This window comes from Glycine max, chromosome 12 (assembly GCF_000004515.6).
Source record: "Glycine max cultivar Williams 82 chromosome 12, Glycine_max_v4.0, whole genome shotgun sequence".
Taxonomy (NCBI): Eukaryota; Viridiplantae; Streptophyta; class Magnoliopsida; order Fabales; family Fabaceae; genus Glycine; species Glycine max.
In genome coordinates this window covers 40,302,339-40,327,992 of record NC_038248.2, presented here as the reverse complement: position 1 = coordinate 40,327,992, position 25,654 = coordinate 40,302,339, and the positions used below count along the sequence as shown (strand labels likewise).

Below are 25,654 nucleotides of genomic sequence, written 5' to 3'. Positions count from 1 at the left end.
GCATAACTATGAAAATGAAATGAGTAGATAGCCTTTATGTTACAAGATGTTTGAGGAGTTTGTACATGTTCTTGGGGGCACTGATTGTGTGTGGAAACAGGTATAGGGCACATGGCAATTATAATTGGGAAGAGATGGATGAACTTTAGTGTCTGCTGAAGTTAAGGTCATTCTACATTGGATTCTTGGACTGGCAAATAATAGGGCTAATTAGTTTTCTTCAGGGAAGGTCTCTATTGTCCTGTCTTGTTGTGTGTGTTCAGTCTTTGTTTTTATCCTCAACTAGATTTTTTTTACATGCTTTGGATCTAAGTTATTGTGTACATAGAGATGCTATTTTCTACATTAATTTGTGGTTAAATTAAGTATATAGTATAAATAACATAGAGTGGAAAAGTGGCATATAAATGAGGAAAGTGTGTCAGAACACAGCTATTTATCATTGATCCTTGTTATGTGGAATTGGGATAGCCTACTTGTGTGTCTCTATCTGTCTTAGTTCATTGTCACCATTCCCTTCCCTTTGGTTTTGAAATTGAATAGAGAGTTGAGGAACTGCAATGGCACGTGATGCCCGTTAGGAATTAAGAGACATTATCATAGTACTGGTAAATGCAGCAATGGCCAGAAAGAAGAAATAAATAAATAAATGGAAAGGACTTCTTGTGACTGGAATTATTCCACCTAACACTTTGAAAGGAGAAAATTTCATGTACATTTAAAGTGGTTTCAAGATTCTTTCCCATATGGTAATTTGATTGACTCCTATTAATGTCATGTATGATTTTTGCAATAATACCTTTCGATAAGGTTCCTAAGAAGACGTTTCTGTGTTGTGCATTACTGTTAATATTACTTTAGTTTGAATGTAAGCAGGTTAGAAATGTTTTTTAATATTACTTTAGTTTTATAATGGATAGATGTCATTTTCTACCTGTTTGTTCGGTTTCTTTTATCTGCAAAAGGAATAGTTCATTCCCAAATTTTAAATTAGTATATACAAACTCATTGCCTGCATGTTAATATCGTATCTAAATAGGTTTAAATTGTTAACTCTATTTTATTTTGAAATATTAAAAGAAAAATAAAAGTAACGAATGACTGGTCGATTTTCTGAACTTTTTATTAATCTTGTTGGAGTTACTAATATGCTTTAGTCCTTAATAGTAGCTTTTTTTAATGCTTAAGACATTTGAATAACATGTCATTTTCTTAGAACTTCTTTATGATTAAATTATAATTTTCATCCAAAAAAATTAGTTTAGATTTCACTTTAATTCATTATTTTTTTATTCAATTTAGTCATTTAAGTGTGTGGGTAGGGGGAGGGGGTTCAACTTTTATTCAATTTAGTCTTCTGAGTTATTTTTTATGACATTATTTCCTTCTAACTTGTTTCGGGTCCCAATTTAATGAAACTTTCTCAAATGACAACGTTTTGATAAGGATTTCTTCTTCCTTTCGTACTTCATCATTAAACCACCATTCAAAGCTTTCAAATCACTACTAGAAAGCACCATTGTCCTGCACAAACTACCCCTATCTAGACCATCTTGTCTCCATTCTCTATTTAAGACACTCAACAATCACCATATAGACCTTTATCTCTATCATTGGTAACCATTTTTACCATAGACTCATACCTATATTAAAAATAAAAACATTTTCTAATTTAGTAAATATTAGAAGAAATAATCTGCTGTAAAAAAAAGCGTGCACGAACAAATAACATAAAAGGCTATATAAAATAAAAAGTTACCAACAAGTCTATGTCAAGGAAGATTAGATTTAATTCTTTTAATATCTTATATTAAAATCTTATGAAAAAAAATATTATTAAAAGAAAATATCTCATTAAAAATTGTCAGTCAAATTTCGATCAAGATTAATTATTAATAAAACTGATAAATATTATATATATATATATATATTAATGTCATCATGATAAAAGAAGTTAAAAAAAATCAAATTAAATGTAGAGGATAAAATCATAAGAAAACTTGAATTTTACTCTCTTTTTTCATATTTCTAACCAAGAAATTCAGCTATTGTGTATTTATATACGAAAATACTTTAAAAAAATTGGAGGTGGGGGAGTATAATGAGTACGGCAAAATTATTTTCATCAAAATTCAAAACTGAACAGTAACTGCTTCTCATTGGTTACCGACAACTGCAACCTGCAAGGTAAGCCAGTTTGTACCTGGTACTTCCCTTCATCATTTTGTACATCATGTATATATGATAAATAAATGCATTACACATATAAATTAGAAAAACATGCTGTGAAATATATAAAGAAATAGAAATTAATTCCAACTGTATAACTCTATAATGGTCTGACCAACGTATCGGTGATTTGTTATTTTTGTTACTATCTTGAAACAAACTGATAGTTGAATTTATTTCTTACTTTAATATAACATAAATGAACAAGTTTTATTGATACAAACAAAACACTAAATTTGTAAAATCAAAATAAAATAACTTTGACTATAAACCAATTAATATCACCTGAGAAAATAAACCTGAAAGCATGAGTTTTTTTACTGAGTAAAATATTGATACAAAATAATTAAGCTAAAAATAATGATAAATATTCATTGAAAATCATAAACATACACAACATAAGTATTCTTCTCCAACACCACCGGTCATGAGTTATTAAGTCCTCTATTAGGGTTCTGAATGGACAAGCCATACAATGAAATTTGAAAAATAGTATATAATTTTCTCAGGTATATTTATACCAGCATAATGGTATGAATTATGAAATTATTGATCACGAGCCATTCCTTATTTTCAAACCTAATATATGCCATAATGATCGTTCCTTCTCTGTGACAAATCCCATTTCTTCAAAACTTAGGTAGTGCTGTCTGAATCACAGTCCATATCATGAGGCCAGTAAAACCACTATATGTGATAGACAATTAACACAGTAATCAGAGGATAATGTAATGATTAACATAATTATGCAATTTATGCTCTGTCATTTTCCTCCCCCAAATTTTAAAGGTAATAAAAAATTACTGAATCAGGACTCCACAAATTATTTTTTTAGAAGGAAATCAAAGATGGTGTTGGGCTATTAGTGTCATTGTTTAGTTTGAAATTTTCTTTTGGACACAATAACACTACTTTTATTCACTTTTTGTGTTCTTTTCTTTCTTTATTTATTTTGGTAAAGGTCTTTTCCAAATCTAGAAAGCTAAATTATTAACTCCATCTTAACCCACTTTGTTTATCTGAGTTATGTCTGAGTAACATAAGTAAATTAACTCTTAACAGTGTTATGCTTTTCTCGCAAATAGTATATATACATTGTACTTAATGCGAATATAAAAAAGAGTTTGATTTATGGTTAATATAAATTTTTTTATACTGTCAATTAAATAAAAAAATATTATTAGTATGACTTTTATCGCAATTAATATAAAAGTTATTAAGCTTATGGTACACGACAATTTATGAGTTGATAAATTGTATTACACTATTAATACATAGATTATTTACTATTGTAATAATTTGATTTTTTTTTAAACCAGATTCCATGCAACCATATACAATCATGCCAGTAATTTATGCACAATTGTCAAAAACAAATCGTACAGGAAAAAAAACTATTCATTCTGAGCAAGCCATGCCTCAATTATTATTTTTTCATGTCAAATCAGATAAAAAATAGCTTTTAATTTTGCATAAACAATTATGTGAGCAACACTACTCCTCTCATAATATAAATATTTGATTTTGGTTGCCCATAGACCATAGGTTTTAAGGCTTGCAGGGAGCAGAATGTGTCAGCTCCAGATCAGCAGGAAGCAAGTTCACTATTTGTTTTTACTTATTGGAACAGAAAGGTATGTGTTTGATGGGCCACATGGGTCCCTCTGTATCTTGATCCGTTCAAAAGCTTTCCAGAATTAGGAAAATGGCCCAGCATGATTGATTTGATGGCCCAATAATGGGTCCATCATTGGAGGCCCATATTTCCCACTACTTATTAGGAAGTACTCTGAAGCACTGTCTCTCATCCATTCATTGGAAGAAATTGAATGATACACAAAGTTCAACGAAAGGTGATATACCCACTTTTTATGGGGGGGGATGTGAAAATAAAATTTCCAAGTTCAGGGGTCTCTTCCACTAAGGCACACTACACTTAATGGGGTCCAATTTCTTTTGCTTTAGGTACACCCGTTCTTTCTGTCAATAATATTCATTCATAATGTTATTTGCCACTTATTTGTTTTTTTGCCTTTATGAACATGGAGGGGCTAGAAACATTGGCAAACCAAGCAACAAGAAGTTCCTATCATACCTTGTAACGGCATCAAGTCACAGTAAACAAAAATTAAAACAGGGTTTTCCTACCAATTTGGCTAGTTTTCTTTTTATGCATGTGGATAAAAGACTGTACAAGAAAATTTACAACACTCACACATCCTATTTGGACAATTGAGATAGACCACCTTGATATTAGACTAGTTTTCTAAAATATAATGATTGATACGAATTTATTTAATGAACAAAAATTGTTGGTCGTTAAAAACACGTGAAAAATTTTAGGATCTAATTTTGTATGTGAAGATAATGTTGTGTGTATTACTAAATTAAAAGAAAGATACACTAAAAAGATATAAAATAAAAATATTTTTTTTAATTTCTTTTTGAATGATCTTCAATGATGATATCAACCTTCAACAAATTTATTCAAGTGAAATCTAATATATTTCTTTACAAAGTCTTTATGAAGAAATTTTTTTGAACAATTGATATACAAGTCTTAAAAATGATCCTACGAGGGAAAGAAATAAATATATTCTGTTTTCTTTTTTTCCTTGTCACAATTTTTTTTCATTAGATTTTTCTAACAAGATTTTAATGAGATAATGTAAGATAATGTACTAGATAATGATGTATTATTTTTTCTTCATTAGTTTTTGAAGAATGAACATCTAAAAGGGGAGTCTTATAAATAATTATTGATTAGTTATCTATCCATATTCTACATATATCATAGAGTAATTATATTTCTTCTTAATGCTATTAAGTTATTTGTAATCCTTCATTTACAATTTGTACCTATAAATAGCCTTCTCTTTCCATTCTCTATACTCTTTATATTTTCTACTTCCAAGTTTATTTAGTCTCTTCGTTATTAGTCGGTGTCATCTAAAGTTGTTAAAAAGGAATTTGGTTCAAGGGGTATTGTGAATTTGTGATGACATTTTCTCATAAATCAGATGACTAATGCAAAACTATCAAGCATTTTCTCATAAACCTTCCTTTTGCGTTCAGTTTCCAATGGTCCGTTGGATTTTGTCTCAAAATTTGTGCAGAATAATCACCACTTGGAATAATTCATAATGATCCAATCAAGAATTTGTTTCTTACATGTATTTTAGTGAGAAAATTATGTATGCATGAGGCTAGATGTATATTACGGTGTCATCTATATCTGAATTTTCTCATCTATACTTTGATGCCAAGTATAAATTTCAGAATGGTAAATTGCTGATATATTACAACACGTATTAAGTACAATTGCATAGTCTTAAAATTACATCAAGATGGAGATTTTTCTTCTTCTGCTTATTATTATTCAATACGGTAACACTAGCAGTCTGTAGACTCGGTAACTTGCTAAGGCAATCTGTCTGTTGAAATCATCCTTGTACCAAAGGGGAAACAAATAAATTGTAGGTAATAAATGAAATTTTAAATTGTATTATTACATCTAGAATAGAATTGAACACCCACAAGAAAGAGTTAAAATGAAATATAAAAGTTGTAGACCTTAATCTGCAGCTGCAAATTATTGTCAAAACCTCAGTAATTATTTGTAGGACCACAACTTCCTTCCCCTCACAAATGGTCAAGACTCAAGATATCTTCCAGTTATACTGTTTACTTCCAAACACACACACACACAGCTCACACTAGTTCATAGCAAAGGCTAGTGCTCCATTTCTTCAAAATAATGACACGATTTACTACTGCATATAATCTTAAAAAAGAATGACATTAAAATTGAGAAATTAGTGAAGTTAAATGGTATCATCAACCGTGAAGTCTATCTATCTTCTTTTGCTCTATATAAACTATAAAGCCTTCCTCCCTAAGGAAGGTAAGGAGAAAAAGGAAAGATGATACAAGGGAAAATTTGACTAGAAATAAAAAAGAGAAAAAGAAAAGAAAATACATCAAAGTGTCTTCAGACATGAAGAAATATGAATCAAAAAGAGAAAGATCAATGGATAGAAAAGGATTGCAATGGTAGCTGCTCACGGCAGTAAAACATAACAAGAGCAGGCAATTCACCTTCGCTTCATAAATATACGGACAAATACTATTCACCAGAGTCCACAGTTGGACTCTGAGTACAACTTTCCGTTTGATGGAGTTCCAACATTCTCTTTTCTGGATTACAAAGACCTGTAGGTAAACAATAACAGTATCATTAGGGAAAATATTTTTCTTTGAACTGCACTACATGTTATCATTATTATTTTTGGAGCCAAACTGCATAAATTTTATGCAATTTTCAGAATGTCCAAGGGAATGCCATCATACAAACTTCTGGAAAATTAGATAGTGGCTCGTACCTGCAAGATTTATCAGTATAGTTATATAATATTTTCAACCCAACAAAAGGAGGTAAAAAAAAAACAATTCAGGTCCCCTGAGGTATATTTTCATGGTTGGAAGGTAAGGTAAGGAAAGAAACCAAAAGAAAAATAAAGAAAAGAGATGAGAAAAGAATGAGAGGTGGAATATTGACTGTCCTTGCCTTTGATTGGATGTTTAAAATCCTCAAAAACTTGAGTAAGTTTAAAATGTTAGAAGTGAATAACAGAGGACCTCAGAAGATAATCATTCATTTTCTTCCCTTTTTATAAACTTCCAGACACATGGAAGGATTACTTAAAGCATTCCCTTGTCTACCTTTTTCCTCTTTTCTTCTTCATCAAAACATCCCTAAAAATCTAATATTGGCAATCCAGTCCATCTAAAAGGCCTATAATTACTTAATCAGTCCCTAGTGAAATGGTGATAGTTTTCCATCTCAGTATGCATGACACTGCTATACAAGAATGATATCATTTTTTACAATTTTCATATTTTTTGTTAGTAGATATATTTATATTTATTAGAACCTTAAAAATCAACATATTGATGTGCGCACACTTCTGCAAATTTGAAATCTGTAGTCTAACTATCCAATGCAGTCACTCATTTTAGCGTGACAGCCAATGAAGGTGGAGTTTAGTTAGCAAACACTTTACATTGTCAACCAATAATAAATAATCAGGTATTTATTATAAAAGTCAACAAACTTATCAGAGGGTTGGTAATTGGATGACAGTGCATGTACTATTCATTCTTAAAGATGTAGGTTAGGAGGAATAAAAGGCCTTACAAGTCTAGTAAGGTCTGATTAGTTATTACTGAATGTTATAGGTCAGTTATAGTATTCAGTGTGGTAGTTATTTGAATGGTTTCTATTTGTTGTAGGACAGTTATCTACTTGTGGTGACAGTTATTAGTGTAAAAATAGATAGAGGAGGAGTCCACAGCAAATATGCTCATTAAGTAGTGGGTTGTTCTGCAGTGACATGGTGAAAGGTGCAGAGTAGGGGAAATTAAGCCAACACAGGATATCATAAATATAAAACATGGAGAGAAAATATACTTGATCTAAACAGAACTAACTATTTGAGTTTGGGATCAGTGAAAACAGGGCCCTTTTTCATGCATCCTATGTAAGTCTGAGGGTGAGATAGCTCTTTTGCCAGAAGTAATGAAAGACGGTCTGACATAAAAAATGAAATATGATTCCATAAATCTTAACTATAGGAGTAATCGTTAACCTCATAAACAAAGTTTATCACTATATTCAACCAAGTAAAGCCCTGAAAGATATGGCACCTGGCCTTAAATATATGTCATCATCAGCTTTGACACAAAAGTCAGCTTCAAAAAGTGCATAAGCAGCTTTGAAGAACGCCAACCTGTAATAAATGACCAAATTCTTCTCAGCAACAAACTACAAACATGAAATATGGCAGTTTACTAATTCCAAGCACACACGTTTTTTATGGGAGCTTACTGTACTTCTCTTCAATATCCAGAAAAATGAAATCATCATATTGTGCCACTTCCTTCTGAAGTGCAGACATCTTTGATCTATCACAAACCTAAAAGCCAATCCAGTGGCTTCTTCCAAGCTGCAAGCAAGCAAAAACCACTAGTAAATATAATAGTCCCATTAAATCACATCATATTTAGACACAAACAAATTCCCTCAAAACATGCAATCCAACAACAAATCAAACAAAACACTTTGAGCAGTTCGTGCACAAATGCACCTAACCATTGGCCTACTCATTGCAGTTGAAGCCACATCAGCCACATCTGTCTGCAATTTTAGGTATAGATAGATAAATCTGAGCTAGGCCACACAAATACAGAGAAGAACCTAGCAAGGCTAGCATCAATCATACTAAAACTTTCATGTAACACACAACTTATGAAGACATCACAATAAACACATGACACTCCAAGCAATCGAATAGTTATAAGCACACACACTCACTTTCTCATTCATCTCATCTCTACTTTTAGGACTAGAAAAACAGAAAAGGTTAAAAGGGTGCAATGAGGTAGTGAAGGTGGTGGTGGGTGTAGTCGAGAGGTGGTTCAGAGTGGGAACATGAACTGTGAAAGAGAGAGAGAGAGAAAGGGATGGTCTGGTTTGTGCCTTAGCAAACAAGCATCTGTTATTGACAGTTATATTTATGTTCTCTTCCATATTATAGACCATGTGTACCCTCTGGCTGGATAGGACAATAAAAGCGGCAAAATTGTATGTATTTAACAATGTTACATATCTAATACTAAACAGGAGATTAGTAGCTAAGCTCAAATCAGAGTATTTTTCCTTAGTTTTTATATCTTTGAGACTCATGATTATTTTTTATTTGCATGTTATATAAAAGTTTATTATACGTGTGTTTTATTTTTTGGTGTTATAAGTGTAATTTTTTTACACCATCAATCAATAGCTTTAGAGGATTTTAAAGTAATTTTTTTATAGAAGTTAACAAATTGTATCCTATGAAGAAAAGGATAGATATATTTTATATCAAATTAGATTTTTTAAAATAAAAAATAACGTGTGAGTTGACGTAAACTTACTAATATTAATACCTGTGTTTAATTTATACACATAATAAGAAAATTAAATCTCTTAGGCCCCACCTCTTTCTAATAAAAGAAATTAAAAGGAAATGGAAAGATAGAAGGAAGCCAAAGTCAAATGATATAGAGTGAAAGAGAAATTGAAAAGAGACAGAAAAATAAAGAGATGACATGAAAGGTTAATAGAGTGTAATGTCATTTCTTAATAAATTGTCACTGACATCATGTATTAAAATCGGAAAAAAATGTTAGATAATAAAATAAATAAAAAATAATAATTTAGGTAATAAAACCAAAATTAACTATTTTACCAATATAAAAAAATATATTTAAGCTAATAAATTAGAATCACTTTATCTGAGGTCTATAGGCAAGTGGAACTGAGTACAGTGAACACAATTAAAATGAATGGTAGAAATTGTTATATGACACGATTCAAAGCACAATGAAGCGTAATAAATAATTTTTTTCTTTGACCTAATAATGTTCTTGGTTTATACAGACTCTTGTACTATATAGTGATCAAGATTGTACAATAGCCTTACAAATAGTGGGAGCAGCCTCAACCAAAAGAAACTAGAAGATAGGAAGTTCCCTTTTTTGTTGTTCGCTTATAATTTGTTATCTCAAGTTGAAATATGATATGAGATTGTAGGAATTAAAACTCATTAAATTTAACATGGTAAACTGTCTAGATCAGCTTGACAGTACAATTATTTAGTGAAACTTCAAATATCTTATTTTAATCTCTCAATTAAATGCATTACTAAAAGACTATCCTCTCAATACTGTTGCGATTACGAAAGCCTCTCAATGATATCCAATTTGAACTCATTTCATTTTTCTATAAGTAAAATTCACTTACATTTCTGATAAACCTCAAATTCCTTTACCATAGTGAAAAAGAAAGGTGTGGATTTTAAAAAGAAATACTATTTTCTATTACTTTTGTTTTTTTTTTCAAATTACCTTTACATGCATAAAATTTTCTATTGTAAGCTTTTAGGGAGTCATTATATAATTTTCTTGGAGTAATAAAAGAAAAAAAAAGTTAAATGTTTCCATTGTACAAAAGATAAAGTGTAATTCCTTCAATAATGAAACTCAGCTCGCATATAATTATCATATTATTGATATCAAAATTATTTCAACTAAGTGTAACAAAATATATTCTGGATTGACAAGAATCAAGATTGCAATTGAAAGAAAAAATTGAAAATAAAAGGAATCAACATCAGAGAAGTCATCGACAATGGAGAATCAAAATCATAAAATAAACAATGATATCTATTATTAGTTGACAAGAGTGAATAGTACTAGTTACTAGTAGTAACCAAAAGTTACTTATAATTGAGACCTTTGTAATATGAGTTAGAACCTTGTCCAATGTTTATAAAGTTTGTTTATAAATACCAGTCGTTACTACATATTTGTTCAATGTAGTTACTAAACAAGTTTCAAAAGTTATCAACCATTTTATTTACAATCACCAATCATTTCAATTTCATTTTGTGCTCTTTCCTTCTTTTTTAGTTATTTTCTTTTTCTTTGCAATCTATCCTCTTCATCAATCACCAACAAATACTTAATAACTAAAAATCTTCGAAAGATCGTCCTTCTTCTTACCTTGAGATCCAAAAGCAAGTTTAAATGAAAGTTAAAAACAGATATAAATAAACATTTTGATGTGTTGTTATACCTGAAATGTTTGCACCTTATTGCATGAGTAATTTTCATCATCTCGTAATAAGTTGTTTTACATCATCGTGCAATCAATTTGTCATAGTTGAAACCTCAAAAGACTAGAATTTATTTTTTAAAATATTTTTCTTAAAAGTAGGTGCATAAATAAAGTGATTTGAACATCCCAACGATGCCTAATTTGTAGCACAACCTCCTTTGACCTCTTATCTTCCTTACCACCAAAGCAAGGCCATAAACATTTTTGTTTGCCTTCATCCTATATGCCGCACTGGTCCCTAGTTACATAGTGTCACAATTTTACCTTACCTAACCGGTTATTTTTCCATATTTTGCAGTTAGTTTCCCTAAGATACCCTACAAGTTTGTTATGAGCATCATCACACCATCTCTCTAAACATCTACTTTCTTTCAACTTCTGATTCAGCTTGCAGACTTTGCAAAAGTCCCAAAAAAAGCTGTTTCATCATACATCACTGAGCATTCAATATTGGAATCCGTGTCAAAATTGCTGCCTAAAAATGTTTTGCAGGACAAATTTGAAAAATGACCCTGCAAAGCATTTTCCTGACACTCACCTATTTTGATATTCTTGTCCTCAACAATACTAATAGCTGGTTCAGCACCATCTTTGTCAGCACAACAATTCTCACTAGATTGCTGTACTGAATCACTTGTCATTTCTGCTTTGTTGCTTGTTCTCAATTCATTCACATTGTTTTCTTCAATAGATTTCTCTGAGTCACCTGACACTTTCAACTGGGTGACCTTCTCTTCTCTAGAAGAACTACTTATTTCTGTTGATTCTTTGGCTTCTATTGCAGTGTCAACAGCTTGTATTTTATCATCTCTGCCTGTTTCACTGCCAGCTTCATAGTCTGATTGATTTTTTCCATCCACAGGTTCATGTTCTGACTTTGCTCCACCTTTGTTGGTAGTTATGTTTCCAACAACTTGTGCAAATGATTCAGAAATGGCCATTCCTTCAGAACAGATACCTGCTTTGATTGATTCATCTGTTGCTAGAATTGATAGATCACACAGTCCTGTTTGAGATGACAAGAAAATGAATGTTAGTATAACAATATTAGTACACTGACAAAATACACCAAACAAAAATACCTTCAATTTTCTCCTTCCCATGTAAGGATTTCACAAGTAACACTGTCCCAGGAAAAACCATCAAGTTAATTTTATTCAATCTTTGCCTTTCAATGTCATCAACAGTTATAAATCCAAAGCCCTTTGTCCATGTCTCGACCAAATCTGGAATGGCTGATACCACAAGCTTTTCCACCTTGAAAGATATTAACATCTGCTAATCACAGATAAATTTAGAAACACAAAAGTCCAAAATGAAGTAAGTGTGGAAACATTTCAAACTCGTAACTATAATATAGGAAAGAAGTCACTAAACGCATGTCTAAATCAATTTTTGAAGAATAATTATTTTGATGGACAAGGGAATAATAAATGAACATGAGCAAACTGCACTATATTTCCGATCCATTTTATTTTACTACAAATTTTTGGACAATCAAATGAAACTGCAGCCAAATTATACCTGTTCAATAGCACTCACAAGGAGTCGGCACATTCCCTGGCGACGATACTGACTGCAAGTAGCAATTAGAGGCATCTCTGCTACTGTAGTTCCATGCACCCTGTAAAGATGTAAAGGGCTTGAGAACAATGCAATAAAACATTCATAGCATTTTGTATAGATCAAAATAAACATAGCTGTAACCTAATTCATTCATAAATCAGCTGGAAGGGTAAGCTTGAGCTTCAGCGAAAGACATTTAAGTAATTGTCTTTACATATTAGAAAAGTAACTAAAATACAACCATTTACATAAAGGTCAGAAAAAGGATTTTAAAAGCATCAATTTCTACCATAGATTTCATAAGGAAAATATCTATATTTTAAGTTTTACCTGATAGATGCTACAGATATTAATACATCCTTTTTCTCCAATACAATGGTGTAAAACCCTTGAAAGTTTAAACGAGCAAACTCAGACCTGAAAACCATATGAAATAAAGCCTCTCAAATCAAAATAGAAACAGAGAACAGGAACAAAAAACAAGGATTTAAAAAAGGGTACGAGGGGCAGGAGATTATTAAGGTGGTTGTAAATACGAAAGCGCACAAAAAGAGGAGGGAAATTTGTCAGAGGGAAGAGGCACTAACCCCCAGTTGTATAAAACTTGGGGTATCATGTGGATGCCTGTTCTAGGATCAAACATTGACACAAAACACTCCTCCATTATAGTAAGAGCAACGGCTAATTTTGTATTGCATACTGCCTTTAGGGCAAACCACTGTGCAGAATGAACTTTTTGATCATCGTGGATGCATCTAAGAAGGGTCCATGAGATGCCATCAGCAACTTGATTAACTAACCCCACCTGAGTCTGGAGTCCAGAGTACACCTGCACAAACCAAAGTCTCAAGTCATTGAATAGAATGTTGGGGTATTATGGCGTTATTAGGTTATTCTAGTAGTGTACTTAACCTAATTATTAGTAATATAAAATAGGAGTACTAGGTCAAAATATCACAACACATTCTCGTATCAATAATACAGTGTTCATTGCCCACAAAAAAAATTGTATCCACAGGAATAATGCACATTCTGTTGTTCAATAAGAAATCCTGTTGTTCATTAGCATTTGATAATTAAAGCACAAAAAAAAAAGGAATCAAAGGAATAATGCACCCTAATACACCATTAACTATAGTATCCACAGTCATGGAAGCTCCACATTCTGTATGGCTTTGAAAATCTGTCAAATTCGATCTGCTTTTGGAAAAAAACTACAGTCATGGAAGCTTCGATGCTATATTGCTCAATTATTATGAGTTATAACCACTAAAATTATATTTGGGCAGAAGAATTTTAAGTAAATCACTAACATATCGATTACTAATTATTTTTGTTTAACAAGTCTCACACACAATTTATATCAAAGACTACATTTTAAGTTTTTTTAATCTTAAACTTATTTATCTGAAAAATGCAACCTTTTATAACTATATTTACCACCTACAAATTTTAATCAAACAATCATCATTTAATGTTCAAAAATTTGGTGCAGAGTTTGAAATATAAACCAAATTTTCAAAAAGTTTAGGACATCTAAAATTATGGACAGTAAAATGACCAACTCACATTACAAGCCACTACATTATCATGCAATATAATAGACAATTAGCCAACATTTGCTAAATTCAAGAAATCCATTTCAAATGGAAGTCTAAAAATTTGAGAAATTGTAGTATAGTACCTCCTGACAACTCTGACCACAAAACCAAGTGTCTGAAATTGCTACTTCTTGTTTATCTCTATCTTCAAGGCATTTCTCATGATCTATTTATTACAAGATCATAAAAGTCAGATGGAATCATTGAAGCATTACAAAGGGAAAAAGTGCACAAACTTCATATCAAAGAAATCTTTATTTCAAATTAAGTAATTACTTATTATAACAAATTAATAAAGGAAGCTGAGATCATGGGGCTCCCACTATTGTGGCATTTAGGGAGACTCTGATGTACACAAACTACACTCCAAAATAATAACAATAATTTAAAGCATAGCCTTGGTTATGTCATAATGCAACATGATCATGCAGGCATACTTACATTTATGTTCACACTGTGAACATTGTAATGAATCATGCGCATCTGAAGTGTCTTTGTCAATGACCAAATTTCCACATATCCTACAAGTGCAGTTAGTGCAGTACCAGTCGCCATCTGGGATCTCCTGATGTATGAAAGCAAAAAAATTTGTATATTCTTCCAACATCGGGTAAGAAAACCTTAATAATAATCACATCCTCAAAAATACAAGCTATATATATAAAAAGACCTAATTTACTGCCGAATGCAAACATATAGGAGAAACATAAATAAATGTGTGCAAATGCTGGTAACACTAACAAAAAGCAACACATCCATACCATCAATTGGTTATAATACATAAAACCTGAACCACGAGTCATAGAGCTGACATGTTAGTATGTCAATTTTCTATTATTAAGCCACATTAGTTACTTCTAATTTCTCATGTCTCTAGTTACAGAGGAATCATTTTACAATTATTTTTAGGGGTGAGAATGGAAGATATTAATACATCTAAAATTTTTAAGTAATTATCTAATAAATGAGTTTCTTTTGAAATGGTCAATCTCATGAATCATTTTTTTATTATTTTTTATAAAAAAAGTAACAGAAAGTTAACCTACCATAGGAAGAGATAACCTGCTGCTTGGCAAGTAATATCCCTTGAGATGTTTGTACCAAGCTCCAGCTATTGATTTTATGTGTTCAAGAGCAACCTAATATACTACCTTGCAAACCTTACTTGAATTCGACCATGCTTCTCTAAATTCATTCGTGTGTGAGAAAGAATGATCCAGACATATTGTTAGTAATGGATTTAGGGACAATAAAGGAATAGTATTTTGGTTATGTAATGTCCATATGAGTCTCCACAACTATTAAGGAGCTAACAAGTATAACACTATCAACATAGCTTATTTTTCATTGTGTTTTTTTTATAGTATTTACACTTTTATTTTCAATCTATTTATATCAAACATATTTTGATATGCAGGATATTATGCTGCCATATCAACGATTTAGTTGACATTGCTTTGTAATTAAAAAAGGATTTACTGTAATTTTTAAATATGAAGAAAGCCATATTATATAACTTCTAAAATTTATAGCACTCATGCAATGCACAGGTGGCTATCTAGTTGTCTGTAAAGTGAGAGGATATACTCATTGAACCTATTTATCAAACCACAGCTAAACTAAGCACAAAGTCCATTAATTCATTTGCTACAGTACCATGAAAATTAAAAAACAAGTTAATCACAGTCCACACCCTTGATCAATTATTCATGTTCACAAAAGTGAACCCACTCACCCACCATAGAAAGTCTTAATTACCATATTCTATATTTTCTAGTAATCAGCTAAGTCGGAACAAACACTCCTAACTACAGACTTCAAAACTACATGTGTTATGCTACTGTAAAGACATACATATATACATTATTACATTTACAGTACATATATAGGACTCGCATAGGAACATGTTAAATCAATCACTTAATAGTTAATACTAATAGCATGTCTGAATTCCCAAAACAAATTAAAGAAAGAAACTAGCATAAACCTAAGAGCAGACAGACCTGAGTGGACAAACAAGCTAGGTGAAAAGTAGATGGACAGTTATCGCAACATATCAGCTCACCCCCCTCGCCACACAATCCGCACGAATCATCATTTTTATCATTATCATCAGCATGTACGGCTTGATTTTGGCTTCTCCTGGCTTTGTATTCAGCTGACCAAGCTTGAAGGAGGCAGAGTGTAAAGGGCTCACCAGACTCCATGAAAATATTCAAGCAGGGGCGATTCACTGTAAACCCAGCATGAAACTTGAACTCTGATAATGTGAGCACCTTATCACAACATGTACAAATAATACCATCTTTGGTGATCCTACCATCCTTAATGACAACATTATCCTTAGGATTTCGGTATTGAATCACATCATTTAAAGATATGACCCCATTATCAATCAACCAGGACAATATTGTCCTAGCACCCAAATAAAACCTATTGCAGTCCTTATTGTGCTTCCCTGCATTACAGGGATTCCTTGGTAGCAACCTGCAACGGCCCTTTTGGCTTTTAAGCTTTCTCTGACCCCTTGATTTGCGGGATTTAGCACTAGAATTACCCCGGATTGCCTTTGGGCTGAAGTCCTTATTCCTGAATATTGCAGACACCAATAAATCATCGTCTTTAATCTGGCATCTGTTAGACTTATCTGTTCCAGCTGTGGGGCAGTTTGTTTTCCTAATATTTCTCTGAATTGCACCAACAGATGATAACTTTCTGCAGTTTCTTTTCTTTCCCGCATTGTCAACTAGATAATCCTGGACCTCTTCCAACCCACTTGCTTCACCATCTAGTAACTGCACCTGGTCAGTAACAGTTGAACCCAGCATGTCACTATGGTAGAACATACTCAGTTTGATTTCAGATACCCTTTTGCACTTCCTCCGCATTTTCTTTTTAAGAATAACATCAGAAGCAGAATATTTGTTATCTTTCCCAAATACAGAATCTACTGAGATTTTGCCACCTTCTTCCTCACTACATTCAGACTGTTGCATATCCCTTGAGTCATGAGAATGAACCAGGCCATGGCTCACACTGGATGCATTATTTTCTTCTGACATGTCCATTGGCAGATCTCCATCAATAATTTTATTTGTTTCCAGATAGTTCTCTGAACTCTGTTTATCAAAACTTTTGGAATTTCTAATTCTGGCTTGATGAACAGCACCTACATTAGACCCTCCAGGTACCTGATTCAAATTCCCAGAGCTTGAACCAATGGGAGCACATGCCACCATATATTTGCTAGAAACTAAACTCCAAGTTGCTTTCACTGCCTCTCCCTTTTTCAGCACACCAATCTTTCTATCAAAAAATATAACTACTACAAAAGGATCCAAAAGCCACCATCGATAAGCCAATACAGCAGCAGGGTCTTCTGACTGCATCTTTGTTTTTTCAACATTTATCAGTGTACTGGATAGATCAGACCAGAATTGACTAATATCAGTCCATTCCTTATAATCTCTGCACATAAAATTGCATTTTTCAACAGACAATAGCTCACCACATAATCTCCAAGCCTTTGTAAACTCCCGAATAGTCTTTCCCTCTGGTGTCCTATAAACTGACTCTGGGTAACGCCTACTAGGCCGTTGACGCTTCTCAATAGACCATCCTGCCATCTTTAGCAACTGCAAAATATGAAACTGCAGTATAGTACGAGGGTCCTCTTCCTCTAGCATTGAGGATGCATTTGAGATGCCTACATTAGAAGATTCCACCATTTCCTCGGGATTTAAAGGAGACCCAGACTTCTTCACAACAGTGGTTGACGGACTGGTAACTACACGCCTGTTCGCAAAGCTTTCCTGGGAAACAGGAGAAGCAGCTGCTTTACTTACACACAACTCTTTTGCAATATTTCCATCTGCTGTTGTTGAGTTAAAATTTGTAACATCTACCTTATCCTTGGCAGCTTGTTTATTTACCTTGTTATGGTTCAATAGATAGCAGCTAGATATCACACCATGTTTAGATGATTCAACTAAATGAAATGCAATTGGTTCACTATCACAGCTTGTAGCAGCACGAGACAGGTTAGAAACTACTACTTTTGAAAGTCGTGATGAACTCAATTTTTTTTCTGAATCAGATCTACTACAAGCAAGTTCATGCAGAGAAAATTTCATACGTTTGACATTCACATCCTCGTCATTCTGGTCTTCACAAATGAAACTCTCTGGCACACACCCCAGAGCAGCCTCTTTGGAATGCTGAATTACATTAAAGTCCTCTTCTTCAGGGTGTGTAAGTCTAGAAGATGATGGATGCAATACAACTGAGTTTTCATTACTAGAGCAGAATGATTTAAATGTGTTTTTAGCGGATTCATGTTCAAAGCTGATAGCTACAGGAACAAGACACTTCTGATTAGACTGAAAAATGCCATTACCAGAAAATACCTCTGAAAAAATCTGTCTTTCTTCGTTAGATCCTTCAAAGTTATCATCACATAAATCCTCTGTTTCATTGCTGATCAACATCCCTGCTGACAAGTGTGGTTTCACTATAAAATTTCTATTGGTGGTCTACATGTTGGCACCATTACAAAAAGCTACTTTGGCATATTGTAAACCAATTTATGAAGAAAGCATTTCTTCAGCCATACATTACTGGTTGACAAACTTCATCACTGCCGACCCCAATTAATAGAATAAAATCTTGTGGTAAAGGCTTTGGAATCTGCACAATAAAGTGAGGAATGTTATTAAACTGTCTTCAAAATTATAAGATTCAAAACAAGCTTTAACTTCTTAATTAATAATCAAAAGAAAAAATTTGCACGAATGATAACATTCAACAAAAACAATCATGAATCATGTAAGTATCATTTTCGTTTTTTGGCATCATTTTCCCTCAGAGTCACAGTTGCATTAAATACACTATTGAAACGTAAATGAGGTGAAAGATTATCAGGCAACAGCCAAAATCAATTTTGCACCCATGAGCATCCATCACAAGGATGCATTAAAAGATTCTTTCTCTCTCTTCACTAAAATCTGAATATCTTACTATCTCATTAATAGAAAAAAAAAAGTAAAGTAAGAAAAGGTGTGGGTAAACTATATTTATACACAAACAAGAAGCCACCAAAATAATTAAAGCATTTAAACACCTAAACAAGGAAATTTTTAGTTTTGGAATAAGATAGCTTCCAGTTTATCTTCTAGATATGGAACCATCATTACTCTTTTTGATGCATCAGCGTTCATTGCCTAACTGCCTAAGAAGACCAAGCAAAGCAATAACATCATCTATTGTTTGCCCACAAATTCACATGTGTTTTTCATTATTGATCCATGGCATAAGGGATCAGACATATATTGTCTTTCATGCAACAGTTTCTCCTAGAGAAATATTATCCTCGGACAAAAACAGCATATAGCATATAACCAAGGGATAGGGAATCAGAATTCAGAAATAATATACTTTTCATGCAATAATGTTTTGCAGCAGAGGGAGTCTCATTTCTTCCAGTGCAGTTTGTAGATCTAGTTTTAGTGCTATAGTGATTACTCTCTTCCAAATTAACTAAAAAAGCCTCATTACATTCTTCTTCAAAATATTCATCATGTTTCCCTTGTTAAAAAATTTAAGCCCCACATAGAGGCGATGGAGAATGGTCTTTAAAGGCAACAATTACTAAATCCTGTAATGTTTTCTGCTATTAGCAAATTTTGTGAATATTTACTAATAAGCATCACATTGACAGAGTACATGACCAAATGCAAATACAAATGCAAAGGTTGGCTTGAATCAAAATGAACATGCAATCATACAAAGGTTGGCTTGAATCAAAATGAACATGCAATCATACGAAGATTATGGGTTGCACGAACACAGCTACTTTTTCAAAATACAACGGTTTGGGATATCAAAAGTTGTTGTCAAACTTCAAAAGCTAAAATTTTAAGAACATTTGGTGAGACACCAAATTTTAAATAAAGTATCATTTAATACACCTTGCATGCCTTCAATTATTTACAAAGAAACAACATCAAAAGATTTTTATGTTTCGAATATACTGGTAATAAATATCCTCATTTTCATCAAATACTTAGCATTCCCTTAAATAAAAGAGCAACATACACATTAGTTGAGCAAATCACTTGAAAGAGATGGGAAAACCCTGAATTCCTGAACCAAATTGAAGCATAAAATCCACATGCATGAATAGAGAAGCAGCATTGGCACACAGAACAAACACCAGGTCCAGAAATGGATAATAAAAACGAAAATCACCAGGTCCAGAAATGGATAATAAAAACGAAAATCCAAACCAGTATACACTCACTTTTAACACAGATCACAACCTACTCTACCCATCTCAGATTCTCAGAAAAGAAATACACAACCCATCATCAGAAACCGCCAAAAAACAAAACTTTTCAACAAACAAACACGACCCAGAAACTCTTTTCAGAGAAAAAATCTCAGAGCCGCCCACCAGAACGGCTCAATCTCACCCCCAGAATCAGGGTTCCTCAAAATCCCAAAAGCAATTCAACATTTTCTGAGCTGAGAGCACGAATTGCAATCTTCCCTCGCTTCATTTCTCACCTTCAACCCCACCAGAGATAGAATTGGAAACCCAACAATGCTACCACACTGCAACAGATGGCAAACACAAAGGAACATAAAACTTTCTCTCTCTAAAAAACTTTCTCTCTCTAGGAGCATCTACATGTGAGTGTTGTATCTATGTCATGGGACGGACTACTTACATGTATGTACAGTTGTACCCTCTTGCATTACCACTAGGCCTTGTCCATTTGTGCATCATTTTTCAAACCCTTTTCGAATGAAGCACCTACGCTCTCGTTGAGATCGAGTTCCTCGCTATGGAAATGCCCGAAAGGCCCCCCATTAAGGGAATCATATTTTCATTTTTCCTAGACATATTTTATTGAATTTAATGGTCACTAATAGCAAAAGAAAAATAAAAAAAAGTATACACTATTATTCAACAACGTATTTTCAATTGCATGAGTTTTATGATAATTATTGAATGGTGTATTTAAGAAAAAAAATTAAGGTTGAACTTAACTTACATTCTCACATAACTAATAATGTAATTATTTCTACATTTATTGCTTTGAAAATCGTAAACTATCGATTAGAGGTTTCAAACATAAATTCAAATACATACATAAAAATTAATAAATTTATTATATATAATAATTTAATATTAAATAGATATATAAAATTATTTTATATTATTAATACATACTCTTTTCATATTCTTTTGGAGATAATTTTATTTAAAATTTAACATGTATCAATGTGAATGTTAAAATATATGTCAATATATTTTTGCATCCAACTTTCTTATTATAGCTTAGGAACTCTCTTGTGTATAATTAATATCTTTATTATAGCCTAGGATCTATATTGTAATTGTGATATATAACCACAATTTTGCTAATGGAATGAACAGAGAAATATATACTTTCATGGTAATAGCAGTCTAGGGTATGATCATCTCTTGCTTCCGTTACGACCTAACTTTTCTTCTCCTTTTAGTTGCTATTTCTCTTTTCTCCTCAGCCACCATGACTGACTCCAACAAATTCCACCTAGTTATTACTATCTCCAACATCAAAAATCATATCTCCATCACCCTGGAGATGGAAAACGTCCAATATGGGACGTGGGCAAAACTATTCAAGATTTATGCATGTTCTCACAAGGTCCTCCACCACATTGTCCCACCGGAGAAAGGTAGGGAGAAGATGCCTAAAATTGATGAAGAAAAGAAATTGTGGTCAACCCTTGATGTTGCGGTCCTTCAATGAATCTATGCAACAATTTCACATGACTTGTTGCATACTATTCTTGAATCCAACGCAACAGCAATGGAGGCATGGAATAGGTTGCATGATATATTCCAAGACAATAAGAATTCTTAGACTGTAACTCTTGAGCAAGAATTCTCCCGTACCAACATGGAGGATTTCCTGAATGCCTCTGCGTATTGTCAACGGCTCAAGGAATAGTTCGATCGACTCAAGAACGTAGGCACACCAATATTGAACAATTGTCTTGTTCTTCAAATGGTGGTCGGCCTCATCGAGGCTTACAATGGGGTTGTCACACTCATTCGCCAAAGCTATCATCTTCCACCATTTTATCAAGCCCGCTCTATGCTCACCTTAGAAGAAGTTGGTCTCGCGAAGAAGGCTGCAATCAGTGGGGGTGCCGCCATGGTGGCTTGCGACACTAATGACTCTCACTCCCTCTCCAAAAATTCCCATCAAAATTGGAATACTCATGATGATAAAAGGGTCAAAACCACAACAATGGTGGCAATCGCGGTGGCATCAAGAGCAATGATGGTGGCAACCGCAATAGTGGCTAGCAGCAGCAGTCCAGCCAGTAGCAACCGGGGCACTAACAGTGGCCTACTGGACAATAGTAATGGTCATGGATGCCTTGGGCTCTTCCACCTTGCCCATACCCCTCATCCAACGGCCCACCCCCTTCCTCACATTGGATTAGGCCAAATTTTTCGCAAGCCCAATAGCACCAGACAAGCATCCTTAGGCCAAAACCACTACAGGCCTACATGGCGGCAACAACACCTCCACCCACTTTAACAAGCATCGAAGCAACGATGCACACTCTTGGGCTTAATCCTTCAGATGTCAATTGGTACATGGAAACTGGTGTCACTTCTCACATGACATCCAAGCAAGGTAATCTCCTGTCTTATTTTAATTAGAGCAATAATCATGGTATAATTGTTGGTAATGGTCATTCAATTCCAATTCGTGGTTATGGTCACACCTATTTGTCTCCCTCAAATCCACCCTTTGCCCTGAAAAATGTCATTCATGCCCTTCAAGTTATTAAAAACTTAGTGACGATTCGAAAGTTTGCAACTGATAACTCAGTTTCTATTGAATTTGACCCTTTTGGTTTTTTTGAGAAGGATTTTCAAATGAGGATACGTTTCATGAGATGTGAGAATCGACATGACCTTTATCCCATCACCACCAATCAATCCACTTCACAATATACTTTTGTTGCTTTAGCACCATCGTTATGACATGCTCATTTGGGTCATCTAGGAGCACCTGCTTTTGACTCCTTTAAGCTAAATAAATTTATTGAGTGTAATCAAACTCGTAGTTCTCATGTTTGTCTCTCTTGTTCTCTTGAAAAACATGTTAAGTTACCATTTGTTTCTTCTCATTCTTGCATTATTATGCCTTTTGATATTATCCATAGAGATATTTAGACATTTCTCGTTTTGAGCTCTTCGGGCCACCAATATTATGTTTTGTTGTTGGATGATTACTCTAATTTTTTGTGGACATTTCCATTGTTTGTCTCAAGTTTTTTCCACATTTTAATCTTTTAGAGCTTTCTTCCACACTTAGTTTGAACGAGAAGTAAAAAACATTCAATGTGATAATGGTAGGGAGTTTGTTAATGGACCTTTTTGGGAATTTTGTAATGTAAATAAGTTAGTTTTTTGCCTCTCTTGTCCACATACATAATCACAAAATGAGAAAGTCGAGAGAAAAATCCATACCATCAACAATATTATTCGTACTCTACTAGTCTATGCATTTTTACCACCTTCCTTTTGGCATCATGCTTTGCAAATGACAACATATATTCTCAACATTCTTCCAAGTAAACAATTATCTTATCAATCACCTCTCAAGGTTCTTTATCAAAAGGACTCTTCCTACTCTCATCTTCTGGTGTTTGGGTGTTTATGTTATCCACTCTTTCCTTCTATTACCATAAACAAACTTCAGACTCGTTCCACCTCATGTGTCTTTTTCGGGTCCCATCTAATCATCGTGGGCACAAGTGCTATGATTGGTCCTCTCCTAAAGTCATACTAAGTTGTCATGTCATTTTTTATGAAACCTAATTCCTTTTTGTTAAGTTACACACTCCACAACCTCACACTTATGGTTTATGGACGACAGACCCTCCCCTTATGTGATCCACCATTTGACCTCTTCGCTAGGCTCAAACCAACCTGCCCAGCAGGTCTTGCCACACCCACAACTTGCTGCCCAACCTATACCTCTATTCGACCCACTCACACCTAGCCCATAGTCGCCACAACAACAACCATCATCCAACCTAGTGTTTGCACCTTCACCTCTATATCAGCCCACTTCTTTTTCAGCTCCTAAACCCATGACACGTAGTTAACATGGGATTTTCAAACCTAAACGACATTTAAATCTTAACAATAGTGTCACTAAATCCCCCCTACCACATAATCCCGTGTCTGCCCTTTGTGACCCGAATTGGAAAATGGTTATGGAAGATGAATTTAATTCTCTTATTAAAAATAAGACGTTAGAGTTGGTGCCCCGTCCACTTGATGTTAATGTGATTCGGTCTATATGGATTTTTGCTCATATAGAAAAATCTTATGGTGTTTTTGAGAGGCATAAGGCCCGTCTTGTAGGGGATGACAAAGCACAATAGGTTGTCGTGGATTGAGGTGAGACTTTTAGCCCGATAGTCAAACTGACAACTATTCGCACTATTCTTAGTTTAGCCATCTCTAAAGCATGACACATTCACCAACTTGACGTGAAGAATGCTTTCTTGCGTGGAGAGCTCAAAGAGATTGTGTACATGCATCAACCCATGGGTTTTAGGGACCCAAATCATCCTAATCATGTATGCTTGTTGAAGAAATTTCTATATGGCCTCAAATAAGCCCTTCGGGCTTGGTACAAGAGATTCGCTAATTATGTTTCTACTCTTGGGTTTTCTCACAGTACTTTTGATCATTCTCTCTTAATTTACCGACAAGGTACAACTATGACTTACATTCTTTTGTATGTGGATGATATTATCTTGACAACTTTCTCTGATGCTATTCGCAAGTCTATCATATCCCTTCTTAGCTCGAAATTTGCTATGAAGGACCTATGACCATTGAGTTATTTCTTGGGTATAGTTGTAACTTGTCATACAGGTGGTCTATTCTTATCTCAGTGAAAGTATGCAACAGAGATCATTGAACGGGCCGACATGTCAACTTGTAAGTCATCTCCTACTCCGGTGACACGAAACCAAAGCTCAATGCTAATTCCAACACACCATATGCCGGTCCATCTCATTATCGAAGCCTTGCAGGTGCTCTTCAATATCTCACCTTCACGAGACCTGATATTGCTTATGTTGTGCAACATGTGTGTTTATTCATGCATGACCCGAGGAAAGAACACATGCACGTTCTCAAGCGCATTGTGCACTACATTCAGGGTACTCTTGATCATGGCTTGCATCTTTGTTCACTCTTTTCTCTTATACAAATGATGATTGGGGTGGGTGTCTGGATACCAGATGCTCTACATCAGATTACTATGTGTTTCTTGATGATAATTTAATTTGTTGGTCCGCCAAACGGCAAGCTATGTCGTCACGATCTAGTGCGGAGGCGGAATACTAAGGCATTGCCAATGTGATTTCTGAGTCTTGTTGGTTACGAAACCTTCTTCTAGAGCTTCATTGTCCTATTCAGAAAGCTACCTTGGTATATTGTGATAAT

General features: G+C 33.8%; 1 protein-coding gene and 1 long non-coding RNA gene across 8 annotated transcripts; both read right to left on the bottom strand.

Moving 5' to 3' along the window:
• Positions 1-5,526: 5,526 nt before the first annotated feature.
• LOC100777970 (uncharacterized) lies at positions 5,527-8,762 on the bottom strand. Of its 3 annotated transcripts, none has more exons than XR_417293.4 (4): positions 8,603-8,762; positions 8,098-8,234; positions 7,936-8,018; positions 5,527-6,441 (listed from the first exon to the last, which is right to left on the bottom strand). It is a non-coding gene; the product is annotated as an uncharacterized lncRNA (long non-coding RNA). The 3 variants fall into 3 exon arrangements; XR_417294.4 differs by having other exon boundaries at positions 8,117-8,234; XR_005887646.1 differs by lacking the exon at positions 8,603-8,762 and adding an exon at positions 8,381-8,596 and having other exon boundaries at positions 8,117-8,234.
• A 2,536-nt stretch (positions 8,763-11,298) lies between these two features.
• Positions 11,299-20,836, bottom strand: LOC100777440 (increased DNA methylation 1). Of its 5 annotated transcripts, none has more exons than XM_006592867.4 (9): positions 20,680-20,836; positions 16,119-18,801; positions 14,557-14,680; positions 14,199-14,281; positions 13,102-13,343; positions 12,845-12,931; positions 12,473-12,572; positions 12,031-12,223; positions 11,299-11,954 (listed from the first exon to the last, which is right to left on the bottom strand). In XM_006592867.4, the coding sequence occupies exons 2-9, from the start codon at positions 18,600-18,602 to the stop codon at positions 11,332-11,334; spliced, it is 3,936 nt and encodes a 1,311-aa protein (XP_006592930.1). In that variant the 5' UTR covers positions 18,603-18,801; positions 20,680-20,836; the 3' UTR covers positions 11,299-11,331. The 5 variants fall into 5 exon arrangements, with proteins under 5 accessions (XP_006592930.1, XP_003539616.1, XP_006592927.1 ...); XM_003539568.5 differs by having other exon boundaries at positions 20,209-20,829; XM_006592864.4 differs by having other exon boundaries at positions 20,414-20,829.
• Between the last annotated feature and the right edge of the window lie 4,818 nt (positions 20,837-25,654).